This window comes from Balaenoptera physalus (assembly GCF_965194825.1).
Source record: "Balaenoptera physalus genome assembly, chromosome: 19".
NCBI classification, from domain to species: domain Eukaryota; kingdom Metazoa; phylum Chordata; class Mammalia; order Artiodactyla; family Balaenopteridae; genus Balaenoptera; species Balaenoptera physalus.
In genome coordinates, this window is record NC_138900.1 from 62,680,420 (window position 1) to 62,702,320 (window position 21,901).

General features: G+C 42.4%; 1 protein-coding gene and 1 long non-coding RNA gene across 3 annotated transcripts in view; one reads left to right on the forward strand and one right to left on the reverse strand.

Moving 5' to 3' along the window:
• CDH13 (cadherin 13) overlaps positions 1–21,901 on the forward strand; it is a 1,030,526-nt gene that overhangs the window by 453,450 nt on the left and 555,175 nt on the right. For both annotated transcript variants that reach the window (XM_082439035.1, XM_082439036.1), the window contains exon 4: positions 3,164–3,280. In XM_082439035.1, coding sequence (XP_082295161.1) covers positions 3,164–3,280 — 117 coding nt within the window. The remainder of the gene's footprint in view (positions 1–3,163; positions 3,281–21,901) is intronic.
• LOC309649353 lies at positions 9,791–20,369 on the reverse strand. The gene is made up of 2 exons (XR_014257049.1): positions 19,199–20,369; positions 9,791–13,143 (listed from the first exon to the last, which is right to left on the reverse strand). It is a non-coding gene; the product is annotated as an uncharacterized lncRNA (long non-coding RNA).

Genomic DNA, 21,901 nt, shown 5'->3' on the forward strand with positions numbered 1-21,901 from the left:
TTTGCATAGGACTTTAAATCTTTTCAAAGTGCTTTCCTAAACTTTCCCTTATACAAGCTTCAAGATTTTTTTTATTGTAAATAAGATTCGTATATTGCACGTATTTTACATGTTTTCTGTTCTTTTCATATTCCCTAATAAGCCAACAGAATCTTTACAGATGTTATACATCAGTGTTTTACGGATGTATTCCACCCTGTTTTTCATTGTCTTCTCACTGTCCCATTCTCTCTTTCTTTCTCTGCTGTTTTCTACATGGTTGGGTTGGGTTATTTATTTATTTATTTGGTTGGTGTGTTGGTTGGTTTTGTTTTTTAATTTATTTTATTTATCTATTTTTGGCTATGTTGAGTCTCCGTTGCTGCGCGGGCTTTCTCTAGTTGCGGTGAGTGGGGGCCCCTCCTCGTTGCGGTGCGTGGGTGTCTCATTGCAGTGGCTTCTCCCATTGCAGAGCACGGGCTCTAGGCGCACAGGCTTCAGTAGTTGTGACTCATGGGCTCAGTAGTTGTGGCTCATGGGCTCCAGAGCGCAGGCTCAGCAGTTGTGGCACACAGGCCTAGCTGCTCTGCAGCATGTGGGATCCTTCCGCACCAGGGCTCAAACCCGTGTCCCCTGCAGTGGCAGGCAGACTCTCAACCACTGCGCCACCAGGGAAGCCCCTGTTGGTTGGTTTTTTGTCATTTTAACCCTTCTGATTCTTTCTTTTCACTGTCTTTTACACACTCCAGTTTTCTGTCTTTGCTTGAATATTGAGTCTTTGCTCTTCTTGGAAACCAAAAAGTCTTTTTTTTTTTAATTAATTAATTAATTTATATTTTATTTTTGGCTGCTGTGGGTCTTCGTTACTGCATGCGGGCTTTCTCTAGTTGCGGCGAGCGGGGGCTACTCTTCGATGTGGTCCACGGCCTTCTCATTGTGGTGGCTTCTCTTGTTGCGGAGCACAGGCTCTAGGCACGCGGGCTTCAGTAGTTGTGGCGCACAGGCTTAGTTGCTCCATGGCATGTGGGATCTTCGCGGACCTGGGCTAGAACCCATGTCCCTTGCATTGGCAGGTGGATGCTTAACCACTGTGCCACCAGGGAAGTCCCCAAGCAGTCTTTTATTTGGACTTATTCATTGAGGTTTTGAATTTTATTCTTCTATGTTCAGTATAGTTTATATAAAGTAGAGGGCAACCAATATGGTATTCTGTATTTTCCTACACATATTATCTTACATATTCTCTCAGCTAACTAGGTGAATTGCAGCAATTTATATAACCTCTCAGAGCTTAACATTCCTCATTGGTTAAGGAGGGCTAGGATTTACTTGAGAAGTTTATTGCTAATATTAGCAAAGACACATGTAAAGTGCCTAGCACATGGCCCAACACATGTTTAATAAATTGTTATTATAATAGTTTGTGGTTGTGATCGTGGAAGCAGTCAAATGATGATCATAGTGGTTAGAACATGGTCTTCACAGCTGCCTTATTGGTGACCGCCTAAGAGTGTCTCCTGCTGATGGACCCAAATTTAACCTTCTCCTGCAATTGAACATTCAGGTGGTTTGCCATTTTTGCTCTTTTTAAATAATGTCTCACTAAACATCTTCCTGCTTTCAGTTTTTTCCTCTTCTGAATTTAGCATTTGGATGTATTCCTAGGAGGGAACTTATGGAGTGAAGGGATATGTACACTTGTAAGGTTCTTGATAAATAAATACTGCCTGATTACTTTCCACAAGAATAACATCAGTTTACAATCTGACCAAAATCAAGAGAAAGACTATTTATATACATTTTCATAGCCTTCTCTGGTCTTGTTTCCTACTTGACTTTTCTTATATAGAGTTTCCTTTAAAATTATTATATATTGGGACTTCCCTGGTGGTCCAGTCGTTAAGACTCTGCACTCCCAGTGCGGGGGGTCTGGGTTCGATCCCTGGTCAGGGAACTAAATCCCGCATGCTGCAGCTAAAGATGCCTCATGCCGCAACTAAAGATCCCATGTGCCACAACTAAGACCCGCTGCAGCCAAATAAATAAGTAAATATTTTTAAAAATAATAAAAATAAAACTATTATATATGTATAAAACTATATCACTGTCCTATAACATATATACATGTGCATGCACACACTTTTATGGAGCATGGGTCAGTGATGGTGTTTAAATATAATTTGCCACATGATTTTCATAGGGACTTATTGTCCAGAGTTTGAGATGCTTGCTTTTGGTGGTACCTCAGATAATTTTAGTGTGTGGTATTGAATGTGATTGGTTTATATATTGAAAATGATATCCCATTTTTAATTCTCTTTCAGTCCTCTGATTGGGTCAAGGAGAAAGTCTCAGCTCAGTGCTAACAACCCTTTAACACCCCTGTAGCCTTTTCTTATCTCCCTTTCCAAAAGAGGAAACTTTCCACCCACCTAAGTTTCCAGCTCAAATTTAATAACATCATTGATCTCATTGTTTATTTTTATGTTTTTGTACTTTTTATGAGAAGCCATACAGGTACTGTATTTAAAATAATGACACAGAGTTTCCCTTTTTGCATCCATTTATTTAATTAAAAAGGTGAATTACAGGTAAGACAGAAATTCTCACAGTGCTGTTCCAATGATTGCAGTTTGGGACATACTGCGTGGGGAGTGAGTTCCAGTAGTGGACCCACTAATAATAGCAAACAGACTTTGACAGAACATTGACTAAGAGTCTCCATAATGCCTGACATTATGGAACATTGTGTTTGGAATGCTGTGATTGCCCCTTATCCCTATTCATTTGTGATTGTGAGGACCTTGCATTTGGCCGTGAGGAGAGTCACTTGTATCCAGTGAGTTCTGTGGGTTAGTGACCAGCCAAGTAATCTCCTCACTTGACAGATTAAGAATGGGAATACACAAGCATGGAAGGATGTATGAAAAAAGACTGACATTGTGAATAGAATGATTCAGAAGATGGGATTAAACAGCTTAATGATAGTCATTGTGAATCACAATGTCAGCTTTAGTATAATTCTAATGATGTACTTGCTAACGCTAATGAGGTTTGATAGAATAAAATTAACAATGTCCAAACAGCTGTATGCTTTCACAACAAAGGAGCCATATCTCAGAGCAGACTGATACATCTTCTCCGTGGGGGATTTTAGTCAATTGATTTGTTTTTTCTCTTTTAGGATATATTTAAATTTGAAAGAACTTCTCCTGTCCCAAGACAAAAGAGGTCCATTGTGGTATCTCCCATTTTAATTCCAGAGAATCAGCGACAACCTTTCCCAAGAGATGTTGGCAAGGTAAGTCAGACAAAAGAAAACTGCTAAACCATGTTTTTATTGCGAGATGAGCATACACGAGACAAGCTGACTCTGACTGGCTTGGCGACCAGCAGGAATTGGCCTCAGATCCTCTATGGTAAGAGGCCAAAAGTTTTTGCCAAGAAAAGAATGTCAAAGGTCATGAAAAAGGGAATTTACAAAAAAAAAAAAAAAAAAAAAAAAAACCACAACAACACCTTTGTCATGGTTTTGAGATCTACATGGTAGATAATGATGTAAGAGTTGTGACATGAGGATGTCATTGGTTAAGAAATAGACTCACTGCTTTGGTAGATGATGCCCAGGCCATCAGCCAGGTAAGTCCCCTTAGTATACCAGGATGATGATATGTGTCCTGTTATTTAGATCCTAGTTTTCAAATGTGTAGGTCCAGGAGCACCACTGGGTCAGCTCTCTAAAAACAAAACTGGATCAAAGGAACTAAACCATACTAACCGGATCCAGAAAGACTGTCAAATGAATCAGAGAAACAACTTTTCCAGGAAGAAATAGTCACTGTTAAATAGGCAGAAATACTGCTGTTGCCTGGTCAGCACATCCTCTCCCCATAGGAAAGCCGACATGGAGAATCGAATTTTAACCAGTTCATATTTTTCAATGATCTCGGAATTTGAACAATGGTGGTTAGCTGAGTGGATGATCTGAATGGCTGGTGCTATTGGATTGTTTATCTATTCACTGAATCAACAAGGAGCACCTGTTATATGCCAGACTCCAAGATTGAGATCGGTTTAGCGGAGGTGTGAACAAGCATACAAGCCCCTATTGTTATAGAGTTTGTGTTCTAGTGGGGAGATAGTTTTTTTCAATGAGTAAAGAAATGAGAAAACTGCAGAGGATAACAAATGCTGTGAGTAACAGACACGGGATGATGTGAAGAAGAGTAAATGGCAGGACCAGGGTGTAGAGGGAGGAGGGAATCTCGACGCAAATGACTGGGAGCAGCTGGGTCGTGTCCCTGATGTTTGAGTGGGGGCGGGAAGAATGAGAAAGGGATAGCCAAGGGGAGATCGGGAAAACCATATTCTTGGCAGAGGGAACTGCGTGTGCAAAGGCCTGGAGGTGCGAAAGAATGAGGTGGATTTGACTAGCAAAATGCCTGGTTGGCTGCAATGTAGTGAACAAGGAAAAGAGTGGTAAGAGTTGAAGTCAGAGAAGTGGGCCTGTCACGTGGGTCTTGGAGACCATGGTGATGAATAGGATTTTCATCGTGCATGCAGCCAGAAACCACTGGAAAGTCTCCCAGGTGTGTGTGTGTGTGTGTGTGTGTGTGTGTGTGTGTGTGTGTGTGTGTGTCTGGACCTTTTGAAAGGTCCCCTGGCTGCCTTGTAGGGAACAATCTGTGGCAGCAGAGTGGTAGGGGGGAGTGGACACAAAGCAACAGCCAAGAGGAAGGTTTTCTAGTGACCCGGGCAAGACGTTAGTGTGACTTGGACTCTAAGAAATCTATTGGAAATTAGAAACGTTAATAATCCAATATCCTGATAATAACCATATTTATGATTTTAAACTATCACTGTACCAAAGATGCAAAATCTTGCCAGGTTTCCAGGATATGATGCAAAGGGAAGCGGCGCTGTTCTGAGAGGACAGTGGTACGGCTGACGTGCCCTGGCCCTTTGGACAGCCCTAGCCTCTGTCATGGCCTTTGTGTAGGTTTCCCTGAAGCCAAGGGTAGCACTCGCCAAGGGGCCAGTCCTCAAGTCTGCAAGACTCTGCCCCCAGACAGTTTGAGACACAAGTTGCACCCTTGTTCTGCAGGTCTCCTTCATGTACGCTTGCTGTTTTCAGCCCTTGCTGTGCATCAGAATCACCTGGGGCAGTTAAAATACAGATGCCACTCTCCACCCTCAGAAATTGACTCGGTTGGTCAGGGGGTGAAGACCAAGCACCAGCATTTTTTAGGAGATCCCAGGTGATTCTGATGCACACTCAAGTTTACGGAGGTCTGACCTAAAATACTTTCTCCTCCCCTGCCTACCACTAAACTATAATACTTTCAGTATTGGAATTTCAATTCTATTATTAGTTTACAACAAGGGTGAATTATCACATCTCACTTGCCTGGAAATTTGGTTGTCCTGGCATAATTATTATGAACACCACCTTTCCCCTTACACTTGTCCAGCTTTGGACAATAAATTATGTGGTCATCCTAAAGCTTCCTCCAACCCCAGACATTTGTCCCCCCCTCAGTATATTTAGGGAGTTTTCACAAGGCTCTTTCCTTGAGATACATAATGGATCAATAAGTATGCAGCTAACTAAGGACATTCTTCTGCATGGTTTCTTGTTACAGCCTCAGAACACAATTTGTTTTTCAAGCTGAAGACTTCTCTCTCCTTAGCCCCTATGTACTGCCCACCTGGGTTCAACCCTGGGTTTCAACCTGGGTTCTCTACAAACAACAGCTTTTCTAAGTGCAGTAGTCTACTAACATCATAATGGTGTGAAAGCCTCCCAAACCTCCCGATGGCTTTTACAGAATAACTGCACTGCCTTGCAAAAATTATGTGTTTGTCCATGCTTCTTAGGCCTTTGAAGGAACATATTTTCCTCTTTGTCTCTGCTTGTTTTTATTCATTCCTCTTATTCTTCGCTTTATATCTTATATCATATCCTAATCAACTCTGCCTGTAGCTGACAAGCAAGGCTCTGTCGAGCTGTGAGAAGATATAGGAGTCTTCACTGAGTGCTGGGGAGGCTGGGAGAAGGGAAAAGAGACCCAGGAGGCAGGGCTCTGGCCTCCACACGTCGCCGCTCCCATCCACCCAGACTCTGTGAGTCAGGCAGCTCTAATCTTATAAATATTACATATCAGATTTCAGTGTAGAATGCCATTTGAAGAAGAGATTCTGTGGGCATAAAGACAGTTGTCTTACTTTGGGTTCCCTGAGACAAGAATTCAAATGCAGGTAATTTCTATACCAGTAATACTGGTAAGGGAGTGAAGGAGTGAGCAGGAAAGGGGAAACAGCCAGTTGAGAGGCCTGTTTACGACTGTGGGTGACTGGATTGTAATCCCACAGAGAAAGGCTAGAAAATGGTGTAAGACACACTCTTAGGGTTATCCGGTCCACGGAGGAGGGAGCTGGGGTATTAATATACCAGCCCTATCCTGGTTGAGGGCTGCTCCCAGAAGTCTAAACTCCCCAGCGCATCCATCATGCCCTGTGTTCTGTGCACAGGCACAATGGCCTTCTGAGGCTTGCGGGAGAGCCTTTAGGCATCATGGCGGCCGGTGTGCACTGGAAAGGTGAGGTGCAAGGGCCTGGGACTGGGCACTGATGAATTCTGCTCTATCACTAAACTTGATATAAGCACTGTTGCTTTGCAGGCCAGATTTTTTCTCTTTGTCTCATCCCCTGCTCCCAACTCGTTTCCTCAACTAACTTTCTTATGCCTCGTGCCTTTGAAGCCACTGCACTTGCCTGTCTCCAATAATAAGTACTTGTTTCATCCCAGGAGGGAAAACCTCTGAAATTTAACCCAATTCATATCAATAAGTATATATGCAGCCTCTGCTATTTACAAGGCACTGTGCAAGGGGCTGATTTAATGGCAAAGGAAACAGAGTCCTTGATCTCACAGGATTAGAGAAGAATAGAAAAAATCATCACAAATTCTTTATTTGTCACAGTAAAGTGTAAGCACTTTTCATCTATTATGTTGAGTTTTCATAATAACAACCCCACAAGGATCATCTTCCAAAAAGGTGCCAAATGAGGGTAATGAGACTCAGAGGGACAGTGTAACCTGTCCGAAGTCACACACTTAACTGCAGAGGCACGCTTTGTGCCACCTCTTTGAGATTTCACAGTCTGCACTCTTAACCAGTATGCTCAGGGCTACTGAGTGCAACCTGAGAATTCTCTTCCATGGAGTGAAATGTGCTTGCTGAAAATTACTTTTTAAAAATATCATTAAAACTAAGTTTAATTCCTTGAAATGTACCAAGAAATAAGATGGTTAGAGGGGTGGATCAATGGATAGATATATGACAAAGCAAGTAGAGCAAAATGTTAATGGTGGAATCTAGGTGATGAGCACAGTTGATCACTGTGAACTTCTTTCAACTTTCCTACGTGTTTGGAAATTTCATAATACAATGTTGGGAAAAATTAAGTTTAAATATAAAATTATTATAAAAGGCAGAAGAGCTGGCATGTTGGCACGAAAGTACTTTGTCTTACAATTCAGGATGGTGAATGGAGACCAAGTATTTGTCTCTTTATTTTCTTTTTTGTCATATTTTATCACAATTTGAATTTCTTTAAAGAAAGAAGACCCGTATACTAAAGGGTAACGATATCAAAAGCAAGGTGCTGCAGCGAATTCACCCCCGTGGGAGGTTTTTCACAGTTGAAGGCCATGCCACGTAGAATTGCATATTCACTAAAAAGCTACGCAGGCAGCTCTAGGTATTAGGCAAAGTTTTGACATATGCATATTTTATCTATCTGCAAAATAATTAGTTGGTAAGTAGCTAAATTATTAGAATTTGGGAGCTGGTTTTCCATCATATCTCTCAATGTTTCTGAAAAAAGGGTAAAACACCCAGCTGTGAACACATTTCCTCAAACCTGTGATTTCCTTCCCATTTTTGAATTCTGGACAGCAGGGAGGGTCTGGGAGTATGTGCTCTAGAGAGAAATGTGTAGTTCCCAACATAACCTTTTTTTTTTTTTTTCTTCCTCCCCCTTCAATGTATGACTATTTCAAAATTTGGGCCATAAATAATTTCTCAGTTTTACCAATTTTCACTGATAAATATTTGATTGCGTCTGTAGAGATTTTTGAGTTGATTGAGAGCAGGGGACTTTAAATCTGTGAGGCAGCAAGGAGGTCTTTTGGAGATGTATTTTATTCTGTTTTATATTAAGTTTGAAAGACAAGTCATTTATGAAATGCTTGTTAGAGATTCTATTTTCATCACAAACCCTTTTCATCAAAACCAATGAAAGTACATTTTACTGAAATTCCTTTTTTTATATCCCCTATAAATTGGTAGAATGGGCCTTTAGAAGGACATCTTTAACCCAGGATGGAAGAAATAGGTAATGGGACCATGTGCTCTTCATAAAGGGAATCAACATAGATCATTAGACCAAATCATGAAAACCACTCAACCAGGACTCTGCTTTGATTGTGTCATGAATGTAAGTCACACCTGAGGACAATTTACGGCAGGTCCTAAATATTTCTCAGAGTTCTGGATGTATACCATGGTTAGAGGTCTCCCCACATCCAAGAACTCTGTATCTCCCCTTTATGCCCACCTATGCAAACAGGTGCTAAGGAGTCTTATGGCCTTGGGATTAAATTTATTTTACTCCACTTAATAGTCCTTTGCAACACTTTGCGAACCACGGGTGCCAAGCTGCATCCCCAGAAGCTGGACCAGAAAGCTGATACTAAATCCATCCCCATCAAGCACTGCTCCATCTCACCTTTCTACTGAAATGTAGACTTAGGGTACCTTGCTCCATTCTGTTGCCTGATTTATTTTATATAATCATCATCAGCCTTTTAAAATCCATTTTTTCACACCTTTTATTCAAGTCTAACTACATGCCTCTTCTCAAAAATTTATATCTGTTTCATTTCCCCATTTTCAAACAGGTAGCAGTTTTATTCAGTGACTAAAAGTTACCATTTGTTGTTGTATAGGAGAGAAATTTGAATATAGGTGATCTAAGATGTCCAGAAGCTCAGTGCTCAAAATTTTCTTGGTGAGATGACCAGCAGAATTTATTTCTACATTCAGCAACCCTAGTTGTACATATGCATTTCATATTTCCATGACTTTGAACTCTTCCCTCTTTCTGGGACACGCCCTCTTCATCCTCACTCATGTAAATGGCCACCCCATTTACATCCTCACCCATGTAAATGGGCCACCTCATTTACATTCTAAGGTTGCACATCCCATGGCACATTTGCATCACTGAAGAAAGTTCCACGTCTACTCTGTCCAGCATGGCAGCCTCTAACCGCATGTGGCTGTTGAGCACTTGAAATGTAGCGAGTGTGATTGAGGAACTGGATTTTTGCACTTTATTAAATTTTAACTAATTTTAATTTAAACTTAAAAACTACTGCTTGATCCAATTATTGGAACAACTTGCATGTAAATCTGACTTTTCAACTGTAAATTTTTTTTAATTGAAGTATAGTTGATTTACAATATAGTGTTAGTTTCAGGGGAACAGCCAAGTGATTCAGTTATACATATATATATATATTTTTTCAGATTATTTTCCATTATGGGTTATTACAAGATATTGACTCTATCTTGTAAATTTTAATCTAAATACAGATTAAATATTTTTGTTGAAAATATAACATCCAAATTGAGATGTAAGTTAGGATTTTAATGGAATGTATCTCATTAATAATCCTCATGTAGATGTCATGTTGCAATAAAATTATTTTGGATATATTGCTATGATTAAAATTAATCTCATGTTTTTTTGGGGTTTTTTTGTTTTTACTTTTTTTAATGTAGCTACCAGAAAATTTAAACTTATTTATATGGCTCATGTTATATTTCTATTGGGCAATGCTGGGCTAAAGCCTATATATATATATTTTTTAATTAATTACTTTATTTATTTATTTATGGCTGTGTTGGGTCTTCGTTTCTGTGAGAGGGCTTTCTCTAGTTGTGGCAAGTGGGGGCCACTCTTCATCACGGTGCACGGGCCTCTCACTATCGCGGCCTCTTGTTGCGGAGCACAGGCTCCAGACGCGCAGGCTCAGTAATTGTGGCTCACGGGCCCAGTTGCTCCATGGCATGTGGGATCTTCCCAGACCAGGGCTCGAACCCGTGTCCCCTGCATTGGCAGGCAGATTCTCAACCACTGCGCCACCAGGGAAGCCCAAGCCTATATTTTTTTAAATTTTTATTTTTTTTATTTATAAATTTATTTATTTATTTATTTATTTATTTATTTATTTATTTATTTATTTATGGCTGTGTTGGGTCTTCGTTTCTGTGCGAGGGCTTTCTCCAGTTGCGGCGAGCAGGGGCCACTCTTCATCGCAGTGCGTGGGCCTCTCACTGTCGCGGCCTCTCACTGTCGCGGCCTCTCCTGTTGCGGAGCACAGGCTCCAGACGCGCAGGCTCAGTAGTTGTGGCTCACGGGCTCAGTTGCTCCGCGGCGTGTGGGATCCTCCCAGACCAGGGCTCGAACCCGTGTCCCCTGCACTGGCAGGCAGACTCCTAACCACTGTGCCACCAGGGAAGCCCTAAAATTTTTATTTTATATTGGAGCATAGTTGATTAACAATGTTGTGTTAGTTTCAGGTGTATAGCAAAGTGATTCAGTTATACATATACATGTATCTATTCGTTTTCAAATCTTTTCCCATTTAGGTTATTACAAAATATTGAGCAGCGTTCCCTGTGCTATACAGTAGGTTCTTGTTGGTTATCTGTTTTAAATATAGCAGTCGGTCTCCTCCATGGAATTTTTGTTTGACCTCCTTTACACATTTGTTTATACCTCTTAGATGACACAACACATTTTGAGCAGCAATATAGTTTCTTTTGTATTTTTCTTCCCATTAACTGTAATTTACCAAGGGTAGTGAGTGATCCAGTACAGTGCCTAACACATAGTAGGGACTCAAATATTCTTTGACTTGAATTCTAACCAGGTCTATGGCTGGTTGGCTAAGGTATTCATTGGTTACTGATTTAAGTGACCATAGCTGGTTTGTTGTTAGAAAGGAATTAACAGACCATTATATAATCAGTCTGGATGTTTCCAGCAAATTTTAATTTTCCACAGTGGCAGTGAGACTACCAGATAAATTGCTTGGCAGTCAACCATTATGTCAGGTCATATAAGCATCCTTAGCAGATCGTGATAGATTTGATGCTGATGGATTGTGCGTGTGTGTGTGTGTGTGTGTGTGTGTGTGTGTGTGTGTGTGTGTGTAAAGGGGGAGGGAGAGAGAGACAGGGGGGGTAAAAGGGAGGAGGGGAGAGAGAAAAAAAAAAAAGGGGCAGAAAGAGAGTGAGAAAAGAAAGTGACTCTATTTCTGCATTTGCTCATACATGCAATGACATTTTAAATCTACTCAAAAAACTCAAAACTTCTATTCACAACTGAGCAGAGTTAATTCTAACTTATTTTGACTAAGTCTAATGAAAGCTTATATTCACCATTAGCAAGTGTTGCCCTCTTTCTGCAAAGTTTAATTAATGATAAAACATAATTGAGTTGTTTTGGTTCTTTGCCAAATACATATATATGCAAAAATGCCCTCCATGATATACATCCAGTGAATAAAGGCATCTTAGCCTATAGAGGAAGCAATATTTTTAGCCCTGAGTTTATCACCCTTTCAGTTCTCAATGTGAAAGTTTCCTAAGGCTTTATTGTTACGTACTTTTGGCCTCAGACCGAATTTATGTTTAATTATTCGAGAACCTTAAAGGATCCGGCATTTCAGCTTGAGTTAGCACCCTAGAGGTAGGAGAATTGAGGAATTTTCAAATTCAACTAGAGTCTTCGACATCAAATGAGTATTAGGATCTAAGCCAAACATGGCTCTCATTGTTGTCCTGTGCAGGTCTTATAACAGCCCTACAAGGTACTATACCCATTTCTCAGGTGGGGAAATCGAAATTGAGAGAAGTTAAGTAACTTGCCCAAGGTAACACAGGTAAAAGAGTGGCAGTACTGAAACCTAGGACTCTTCAGTGATTTCTGCACCGTAACATACGCGAATGTTTAGTTTCCGTGGGTCTTTGCTGTTTGCATAGCACGCTAACATGCAGAAACCACACGTACTCTCAGAAACCAATCTTATGTCCCTGTTGTACCATTGAGGAAACTGAGGCCGAGCACCATGCAAGACTTGTAGTCTACTTGTGGTACAGCCTGAGTCATGTAAGTTGAGTTCCTGCAGCATCGCCACCTGCCATGTACTAGGGCTCTGGATGGATTTCAAAATAGCACATGGCATGGGTTAAGGAATAGCCTGTTTGGAGACAGAGGAAAGGACACATACGAGCCAGGGGTCAGCCAAAGATGAGAAGCGCTGCTCCCCCTTCCCCAGCGTCCTGCAGAGAGAGATGCTAGGGCCTGTGCAGACAGCTGAGCACACTGGAGAGGTTTGCCAGAAAAGACACTCTGCTCCCATGGTTCTCCCTTCTTAGCTGGCCCGTGGACAGGTAACCAGACTTCTGAGGGTATCTGGCAGCCTGAGTGCAGGTACCCAGGTTTATAGGAGTCATCCGAGATTCCAGATGTCCAAAGCCAGATGCCTGGGGCAGTGGTATACTAGTAAACTGGCTCCTGGGGACAAGGGGAGCCCTGACTTGTAGTGTTTGATGCTTTCTCTGGTGTAAATACCTCCGCAGTGGCCAATTACAAGCTGCCAACTTGCAAAATTCTTGAGTATTTAACACTTGGCTTTCACGAAGCAGTAGGAGCTGGCTCCAGCATACCAGTGACCTTGGGCCCATAGAATGTGACCCTGGATAGGATCAGGATACACTGGCCCCACGTGGAGTAGTGCTCGAGTGGAACCTCCAGTTGGGGAAGTGGCTTACCCATTCAGCCACCCATCCCAGGCTTTAGCTTGTTTCTTGTCCGGAGTGGGCACCAGGGGTCGTTTTCGGACAACTTTGCTCCTTGAAGTGCACGAAGTAACTTGTGTAAAAGGTCCCACAGCCAGTGCAGGGTAGACGCAGACCTTGAGCCTGTGCTTGTCGAGCTCCTCCACGCCTCTCCTCCTTTGCACAAAAACTCCCTGAGTCAGTTTCCCGAGGCTGACAAATTCTGTGACAGTTGTCCCGATTCTACCTGGAAAATGAGAAATGTAGAGATAAAATTGTCTGTGAAGTGCGGAGAAATGAGGGTTAACCACACAAATGTTTATTTGATGTGTGTGTTTGCACACTGAGTCGAGGCCAGAGGTCATGTCTTAGCTTAAAGAGTAGACCACGTGTTGACAAGCAGAAAACGGCTCTCTTTGCTGTAAAGAAAGCTACTTTCTCCCTTCAGACCACATGTTTTTTGTCAGTATCTCTGCTGACAGCCTTGTTCAAAGGGAGCCACAAGGAACAGAGCGAAAGCAGAAAAGGCCAACTTTGGTGTAATTTAGAGATATCACTGCTCGTTTTTCTCAGCCCCAAGACCACAGCTGACTCAGTCAATAAGGGCTGAGAAGGAGCAGGGCCTGGGGCGCCATGGGGAATGGATTGGACCTTTTTGTGGTCAGACCTCCAGTTCCAGCTGGGCAGAAGATGGAGGCAGAAATGGATGGAGACAGAAACAGGCCAATAGACGGTTTTCTGCAGAGGGCGAGGGATGAATGAAAAACCCACATTTATTTCCTTTTCTAGCTTGAAACTAGCCCTCACTTCCAAATGGAGTTATAGGGGAGAGACTTCACTATGGGGCTGGGTCCCTGGGCACAGTGCCTTCCAGGCACCTGGGCTTGGCCTGCCTCTGTAAGCAGTGGTGGGGGAGATGGTGGATACAGGACCCTTTGTTGCAAGTTTAAACATTCGCATCTGTGGGTGTTTCGTTGGAGATGCTAGTGTCTCCTCTTGTCTTGGGTGATTTGGATCATGACATGAAGAAAAGCCTCAGTTTAGGCCTCTTGGGCAGGGAGATAGTCTTCCTATGCTGAAAAATTGGGCCTCACTGATTCATTCATTCATTCATTTATTCATTCATTCATTCAGAAATATTTATCAAACAACTATGTGCCTGGCATTGCACTGGCTACTGCCCATAGATTCCCCCTCAAAGAACATCCGTTCCAGGGGAGACACAGCCCTGTAAACAGGCAGATAAGCACCGTGATAGGCAGCTGTGGAGCGTGGAGATGTTAAGAAGACAGAAGAAGTAATTCCCAGGAGGATGCCTGGCTGTTGTGTACCGGTAGGCAAGGAGATGGAAAGAAAGAGAATCTTCCAGGCAGTGGGAAAAGCATGATCCAATGTCTAGAGGCAGGAGAGAGGCTGGTGTGTCTGGAGAGCTTAGAATAACTGAATATGGCTGTGAGGCAAGGACAGCTATTCTGGGAATCGCTAGGGAAGCTAGGATCCACGCATGACCCAATCCTGTGACTCAGGAAAATGGAATGAGACAGAAGTCCTTGCCTCACAGCAACTCCGTAGCGTGCTGAGGAAAGCCACCTGGATGTTGCGTATAGCTATGGGTAGGTAGACCTTTTGTGAAGCTAAAGGAACTATTTTATCCCCCTCAACAAAGTTGCAACTTCAGTGAGGCTGCTGTGCTGCCCTCCTTTGAAATAAGAGATCACCTCTCCCAGAGGAAACAGCTGTACCTGCATGTTACGTAGAGGTGGACATGCAGGCTGGAAGGAAGGTCTTGCTTTCAGAGAATGGATTCATTCTGCACCAGCAACAGGCTGGAGGGGACAGCAGACTCTCAGAAGTCCCTTCCCTGTGTCTTCCCGAGTTTGAACACAAATCCTGCCTGATGCACGCCTAGGGATTTTAGTTTAGTCCTTTGCCGTGGATTTAAAATCTTTTCTTTTTTTTCTGGCAGCTCAGAAATGCATAACAACTGTGTTCACTGTTGGCCTTCTAGCCTCAAATTCACTCTAAATACATTTCTTAGTAATTTCTTCTTTGAATGCTGATGTTTGGCTGTGCATTAGTATACACAATTCACAGGCTCTATGTTGCTCAATTTTTAGTTTATTTATTTGACAACTTGAAATTCCTTACAAGTGGTGCTTTTATTTTGTTACTTGCGTCTGGAAATCATTCCTAACATACCATAGAATAAATCTGTCTTATCTTTTTTTTAGTAACTTTTTCCCCTTATTATAAGAATAATAGATGTTCGTGTAAAAACTTTGAAGAAAAAACACATATTTAACAGTAGAAAAATCTCCCCAGTTCCCCTACTTGAGCAAACCACTGTTGACATCCCAGGACAGTGCTTCTCAGCCTTTGAAGTACATACAGATTTGTGAAAACACAGATTTCTGGGCCTCATCCCCAAGATCTGGTTTCCGTAAGTCTGGAGTAGCGCCTGAGAGTTACCGTTCTAAGCGGCGCCCAGGTTCTGCTGGAGCTCCCGGCTCTGGGGCCTACGCTTGGAGACGCTCTACCCTAGACATACACTATCCACACGTGACCATCTGGCACTCAGTGAGTTTTTCCACTCACCGGTGTCTCAGAAACATCTCTCAGTCCTCCAATGTCTTTCTTCAGCATCATGTGGAAAGGCTGTGTGGTATGGCACGCTGCTGGTCAGCCATCCTTGAGTTCCAGGGGTTCTTAATGTGGGGTCTACAGGCCCCGAAGGGGTCCATGGATAGATCAGTTCCCTTTGTAATCCAATTATTTTATTTTTTGCTCCTAAAATATTTTTCTGAGAAGGATGCCACATGATTTACCAACTGCCAGAGGAGTCCATGACACAAAAATGGTTAAAAACCTCTTATGCTATCCCCAGTGGATGGCATTCAGTTGTTTCCCTCCACTAGCTCCCAGCTGTAAATCATATTGCTGTGACCATCACAGTTTATAAATCTTTGCATGAATATATATGTATTGGGCATATATGTGTGTATATATGGGTATACATGTATTATGTATATTAACAATGGTTACCTTACATGAAACTTCAAACTGTACACAAACAGTCAAAGCTGGTCTAACAGCATATTTCAGGAAAACAGCAAGTTGCCTCTCTCCTACATGGGATAGGCTTAAATCCACTGTGTCCCTGTTCTAGTAAGTTTTTTGTCCATTTCTACTTCAGCTCTGCTTCCTTCTGGCACCACCAGCTTCCCCTCCCCACCCATCCCATAACCCCTAGGTCTAGATCATCTCTCTTCTCATTATGCTGTGCAGCTGTCATCTGGGGCAGTATATCCTCGGCCCTGTTGAGGATTGAAAAATACAGCTAATTGGATATATACATTCCATACATTCTTGGGAATGTGAAAGAACACTCCTGAAGCCTCTAGTTCTACCTGTGGTCCCTCCAACATTAAACACAGCCTCATTTGTGTTGTCTCCTTTCTACCTGAGCAGGGCACTGTTTCTTGGGGTCCTAAACTTTTGACACCAAGTCAAAGAATTTTCTAACAAAGTCTCTTTTTTTCTTTGCTAATCAAGATGTCATTAAGAAATATCAGACATTAGTTGAGAAACACTGGTTTCTCAATACTCTGCTGGGGTGAATTCCTTCATCCATCTGAGCTGCTTTTCCTTAGGTGGGCGTGGCAGTAATACTAATACTGATACTAATACTAATAGGCTGATCTATGGTTAAGCTCCATGGACACAACTTGGTTACTGCTTCTTTGTACTAAAGTGTCCTACCTCTTCCTGATGATCGACAGTGGTGGCATCCAAGTGCAATCTTCTCTTCTCAGTTGGGACCCTGAAAGCCTACCTTCTTCTCTTGTCTCTTAGAAGTATTTCTATGTAGCCATCATGCAAAAATTCTTAAGACATTAACATGATAAAAAATGACTGAAGAATACCTCATGATTTTGTTTCTTCTCACTGTTTCTGTCTCCTGGGAATGGAATGACCCAAGGCTTATAGTACCAAGGACCCGTAGCAACACAAGTTCCCCAGATAAAGGAAGACTTGCTACATGGTAAATGACCAAGAGTCCTGGCCCACTCATGTACGGTTGTTGAATAGACATTTTGCACTGTTCAGTGAACCACTGAGTATCTGAAGTGTCCCCTCGTCCCCTTCCTAAGTCAGAGGAGTCCTCCTGGAAGCTCTGGCTGCTCTTTGGTTGTGTTTATATTTATTGATATTTTAATTTTATCCCTTTCTCAATTCAGAGAGATCATAGAATATTAGAGCTGGGAGGAACCCTGGAGATGGCCTGGTCCAAACACCTCACTTAAAAGATAAGACGGAAAGTGATTTGTCCAGCATCAGCAGGCGGGAAAAGTCCTGCCCCTCCCTCTGGTGCCCTTCTGCCTGCGCCTGATCTTCTGAGCCTTCATTGTCCTGAGAATGAGGGTCTTTAGGCTCCCACAAGCTCACCATGATTGATGGTCAGGTGTTCACAATCTCTAGGATTGTTTTTGAGACTGATCCCTTATCTTTTCATTGCTCTTATGAGCATTCTAGAGAGTGGTCCAACCTTAAGAACTCAGCTGATGGCCCCACGTGTCCTTTCAGGGTCAGTGCACACTGCAGGACCAACTCAGCCTTTGAAGGGAAAAAGCTTCCTGAGGAACTCCAGGAAGTGGGAATATAGCAATACAAGATTCCACCTGTTTAGCACCCTGTTCTGTCTGAGAAGAGCCACTTACATTACCCAAACAGGATAATTTGGAAAGCATAATTTCTACATTGGTTGTTTGCCCATGTTGTCCTCAGCATGTCCTCCCATTTTGTCCTCAGCATCGAGCATATGTCTGACACAGACTGAGCTTTCAGTAAATATTTGTTTAATGAATGAATGAATGGTCAGAAAGGGCCAACTCCAGTGGTCTCCCCACAATGGGTTAACAGTAAATAAAGGACACACCTTTACTTCTGTCTACAGGTACTTACATATTCTTTTATATGCAGAAAAAAAATGCTATTAAGTTTAGGATTAATAAAAATAATTTTTCTTTATCATATCAGTTAATAAATGGGTAAAATGATGAATTTAGTAGAAGAAAGGAGACATTTGGGGAAAGATTCAGAAATTTAAATGTAGTATATGAGTATGTATTTATACACATATTAAATAATTCGTATTATGTAACATGTAAAGTACATTTTGTGTTGTGAGGTGACACTTGCTGTATTTAGTTTTGTGTAGAGAATGGTTCCTTGTAGGTAAATAGTGTAGGTAACTAAAACAAAAATGTGTTAAAAAGTGAACCACTTGGATGCCAATATATTTTTGTAATGTTTCATACAGTAGTTCCCTGTCTTAAGCAAACTGAGGTTAACATACCCATTTTTATTACTGTAAGGGTGGCATTTATCATCATGGCTATCCAAACCATGGGAATAGCCATGGGCAATTCTGGGAATCGCTAGGGAAGCCATGGGCAATTCTGGGAATCGCTAGGGAAGCCAGGATCCATGCATGACCCAATCCTGTGACTCAGGAAAATGGAATGAGACAGACTCGTATTTGGTTTCTGTTCCTTTGGTGACTAGCTGCTTGACTCTTAGACAGTGACTTAAGCCATCTGAGTTCTGTCTCTTATATGAGACAAGGCTGGTAACACCTTCCGTCCACGTTTGGGGAAGGATAAAATGAAATCACCTGCTTGATCATGGTAAGCATATGGCAAGCGCTTGGCCAGCAAGTCCCTCCTTTCTTTGTCTCCCTTCCTGGCCAAAATCAGCCTATAGAGGTGTTGAGTCGCTGTGAAGATTTCTTCCATGAGGAAGTGAGATAGGCATTTACTTATTTGGATGTTGAAGGTGTCTTTTTTTCTGTAGTTGATACCTTTGTAAAGAGTCAAAGTTACCGTAGAAGTGAACGTGATTTAATCAACATGATACTTCATTTCTAAATGATGCTAACTTGGTTAAGCGTTGTCCAGGCAGAATATTTTTTAAAAATTAAGGCAGTCGTCTAGTCCACCTGTCTGCCATTTTCTGTGTTGTAGTTGAGGAGATGGGAACATACGATCGGCAATAAACGCCAATGTAGGCACCATGAGATCTTGGCCTGGGACATCATAGACACATCATAGTTTTTTGACTGAATAAATATCTATTTCCTGCAGTTGTTACATCACTTATACTGTGCCTAGATCCTGCCAAAGGAAAAATAAAAGGCAAAAAGAGAGACACCCAGACCATCGATTTGTCTATTTTTTCCCTGCTCAGGCTAGATTTCCCGAAATAATCACACGAGAGTCCAGTTGTCAGAATGAGTTCGTTACCTGTGAGCAGGAGGCTCCACCCACCCAGGTGTCTGTTTCAAGAGCAGCATCCTCTTCTGCAAAATGTTGGCAGAAATGGCCTTCTCTCCTGACAAACAGCAGCTACAGAGCCTGCTTCTCCTGTGCCACGCAGGGTAGGTCAGTGGAGACGTAGGAGGCCCCAGATTGCCTGGAGAACAGTGCAACATGATTCCACTGCACTTTGGCATGACGAGGTCTGCAGTACAGATGGCCCGGCTGCACACGGGGTTGCCGTGGACGGTGCTCCTTGCCCTTGCTGATATCAGCACGGGGATAGCATATTCAGTTTTTGGTCTCCATCCATATGCTGCTCCTCCAGTTTATTTGTCCACATGAAGGGAGATGGAGCACAAAGCAGTAGGACATCCAGTTCTGCTTTAATTACACTGATAAGCTGTTTGTCGGGGTGCCACAAGCTGCAGTGCTGCCTTGTTCCCTGACAAACTCAGAGCAAGGTTGACGCCGACCCCGCTGTGGGCCACCGATCGCTGGTCTCAGCAGCGACAGCATTTGGTTTGATATTTACTGTTTGAAACCCAACAGTTATGACTCTGCCATGCCAAGCTTAATGAAAAGGAGAGAGTCACTATCAGAGAGGGTATGTGATTTTGAAGACCGAGGCTTTCGAACGGAGTCACAGGTGCTGGGAGCCTTCCTGACATGTCACGGGCGATGTTGTCATTATGAGCAGCAACAATGCAGTCATTATTTCTGAGCTGGTTTAATTGTTCAACAGACACCGAAGGCCATGTCAATGCAGTTCGGCAAATGGAAATAAACATACCTTCATTCAGGGTCCTGTTGCCTTGCTGCTTTGCACTTGTTTTTTTTTTTTTTTTTTTTTTGCTGAAGAAATGACTACAGATTGAAAGAATTATTCCAGATCTCTGATTCACTTTAGACATCATGCTGTCATTTATTTATATATTCATTCATTCAATATTTATCAAGTAGTTATTATGCTATATCTTAGCAACATAGCAGCTGACAGACTGACTTGTGCTCTGCCCTCAAGGCTATCACTCACATTTCACGGCAGAAGGCCCCACTTTTAGACAGAGTGATCAGAGAAGGTTCCTCAAAGGACGTTAAATTGAAACTGAGACTCAAAGGATGATAAAAGCCATATTTGTAGCCAATAAAAGAATGTTCCAGGTGGAGGGACAGCATCTGCTGAGGCCCCTATGGTTGTGTAAGCCTGTGTAATAGGAAGCTCACCCATTGTGTCTCATGCAATGTAGGGGTTTCTTTATCTCACAGAGCAAGAAGCTTAAATGTAGGCAAAGGCTTTACCTGTGCAGCTATGTCAGAGCCAGCAATTCTGCAGTCCTTTTAGTCTTTCCTTCTGGGTCACAAGATGACTACAGAAGCTCAACATATCCATCATAACCAAGGTCAAGTCACGAGTGAGGAGAAGGTTATAAGACAACAATTTGTGTCACTTATTTTAATAGGGGGAAAAGCAAATGTTTTTCTAGAAACTTCCAGGAGATATCTGCTTATATCTCATTGACCAGAATGGTGTTCCATGGGCATCTTGAGTTGCAGGGGCAACTGGAAAAGCAAGAATTAGCTGGGAATACTGGCAATCCAAACAAAATTGGGATCTGGTCATCAAAGAAGAAAGGAGGACATGGATATTTTTTTAAAGTGTTACGTTCAGAGTATTAAAGATCAGACCAATAAGGCTGAACACCAGTGATGGAGAGATGGGATGTTTGAGACATGGGTAGGAATCACGTTCTACAGAGCCATGGTAAGGCATTACTACTACATTCAATCACGTGTTAAAATTTGCTTGTTCCACCTTCTAAATGTTCCTCACATCTTCCTGCCTCCCTCCACCCTTCTCTCTGAAGGTTCCAGTTTAAGATATGGTCTTGCCTTCCTGAGACTTGTGGTCGTTTTCTAACTCGGCTCATTTGCCTCCGTTTCCTGTCTGCTCCAATCCATTTACCGTCAGTGGCCTTTAAAAAGTAAATCTATTAGGTAGACTATGGACTTGGGGTGATAGATGTGTCAGTGCAGTTTCATCAGTTGTACCAAATGTTCCACTCTAGTAGGGGATGTTGATGATGGAAAGGGCTATGCACGTCTGGGGGATGGGGGTGAGTATGTGGGAAATCTCTCTATGTTTGCTTAATTTTGCTGTGATGAACCTAAAACTGCTCTAAAAAGTAAAGTCTAATAAAAAAGTAAATCTGCTTAAAATTCCTTGTAGCTTCTCCATGTGAACTTCAAGTCATTTTTGACCTGGCCCCTTGTACTGCAGCCTCATTCCCTATCACTTCCTCCTTCCACAATTTGTCACAGCCTTCCTGTGTTATGTTCTAGAAATATTCAGCATGAATACTTTTCCCTCCCTCAAGTACTTTTCTTCCGGTAAATTCCAGTTAGAGCAAGTGTGCTCTCCTCTGAGCTTGACTTGACTTGCTCATGGGGAGGGAGCTTCCTTCCCGTCTCACCTCGTGCTCCTCCCTGGGATGGTACACATCCCACTAGAGGGCTTCTGGCTGTTCATCTGGTGTCTCCTTCCCGCTGGTGTCTGAGGTCATGGGGAGATGCAACCTCGCCTTACTCACCTTGGTTCTCTGGGCCTAAGCCCAACACCTGTGCACCAACATAAGCCATAACTATGGGACCAGTGGAATTGGTAAGAAAGTCAGGATTCAGTAGGCTCTG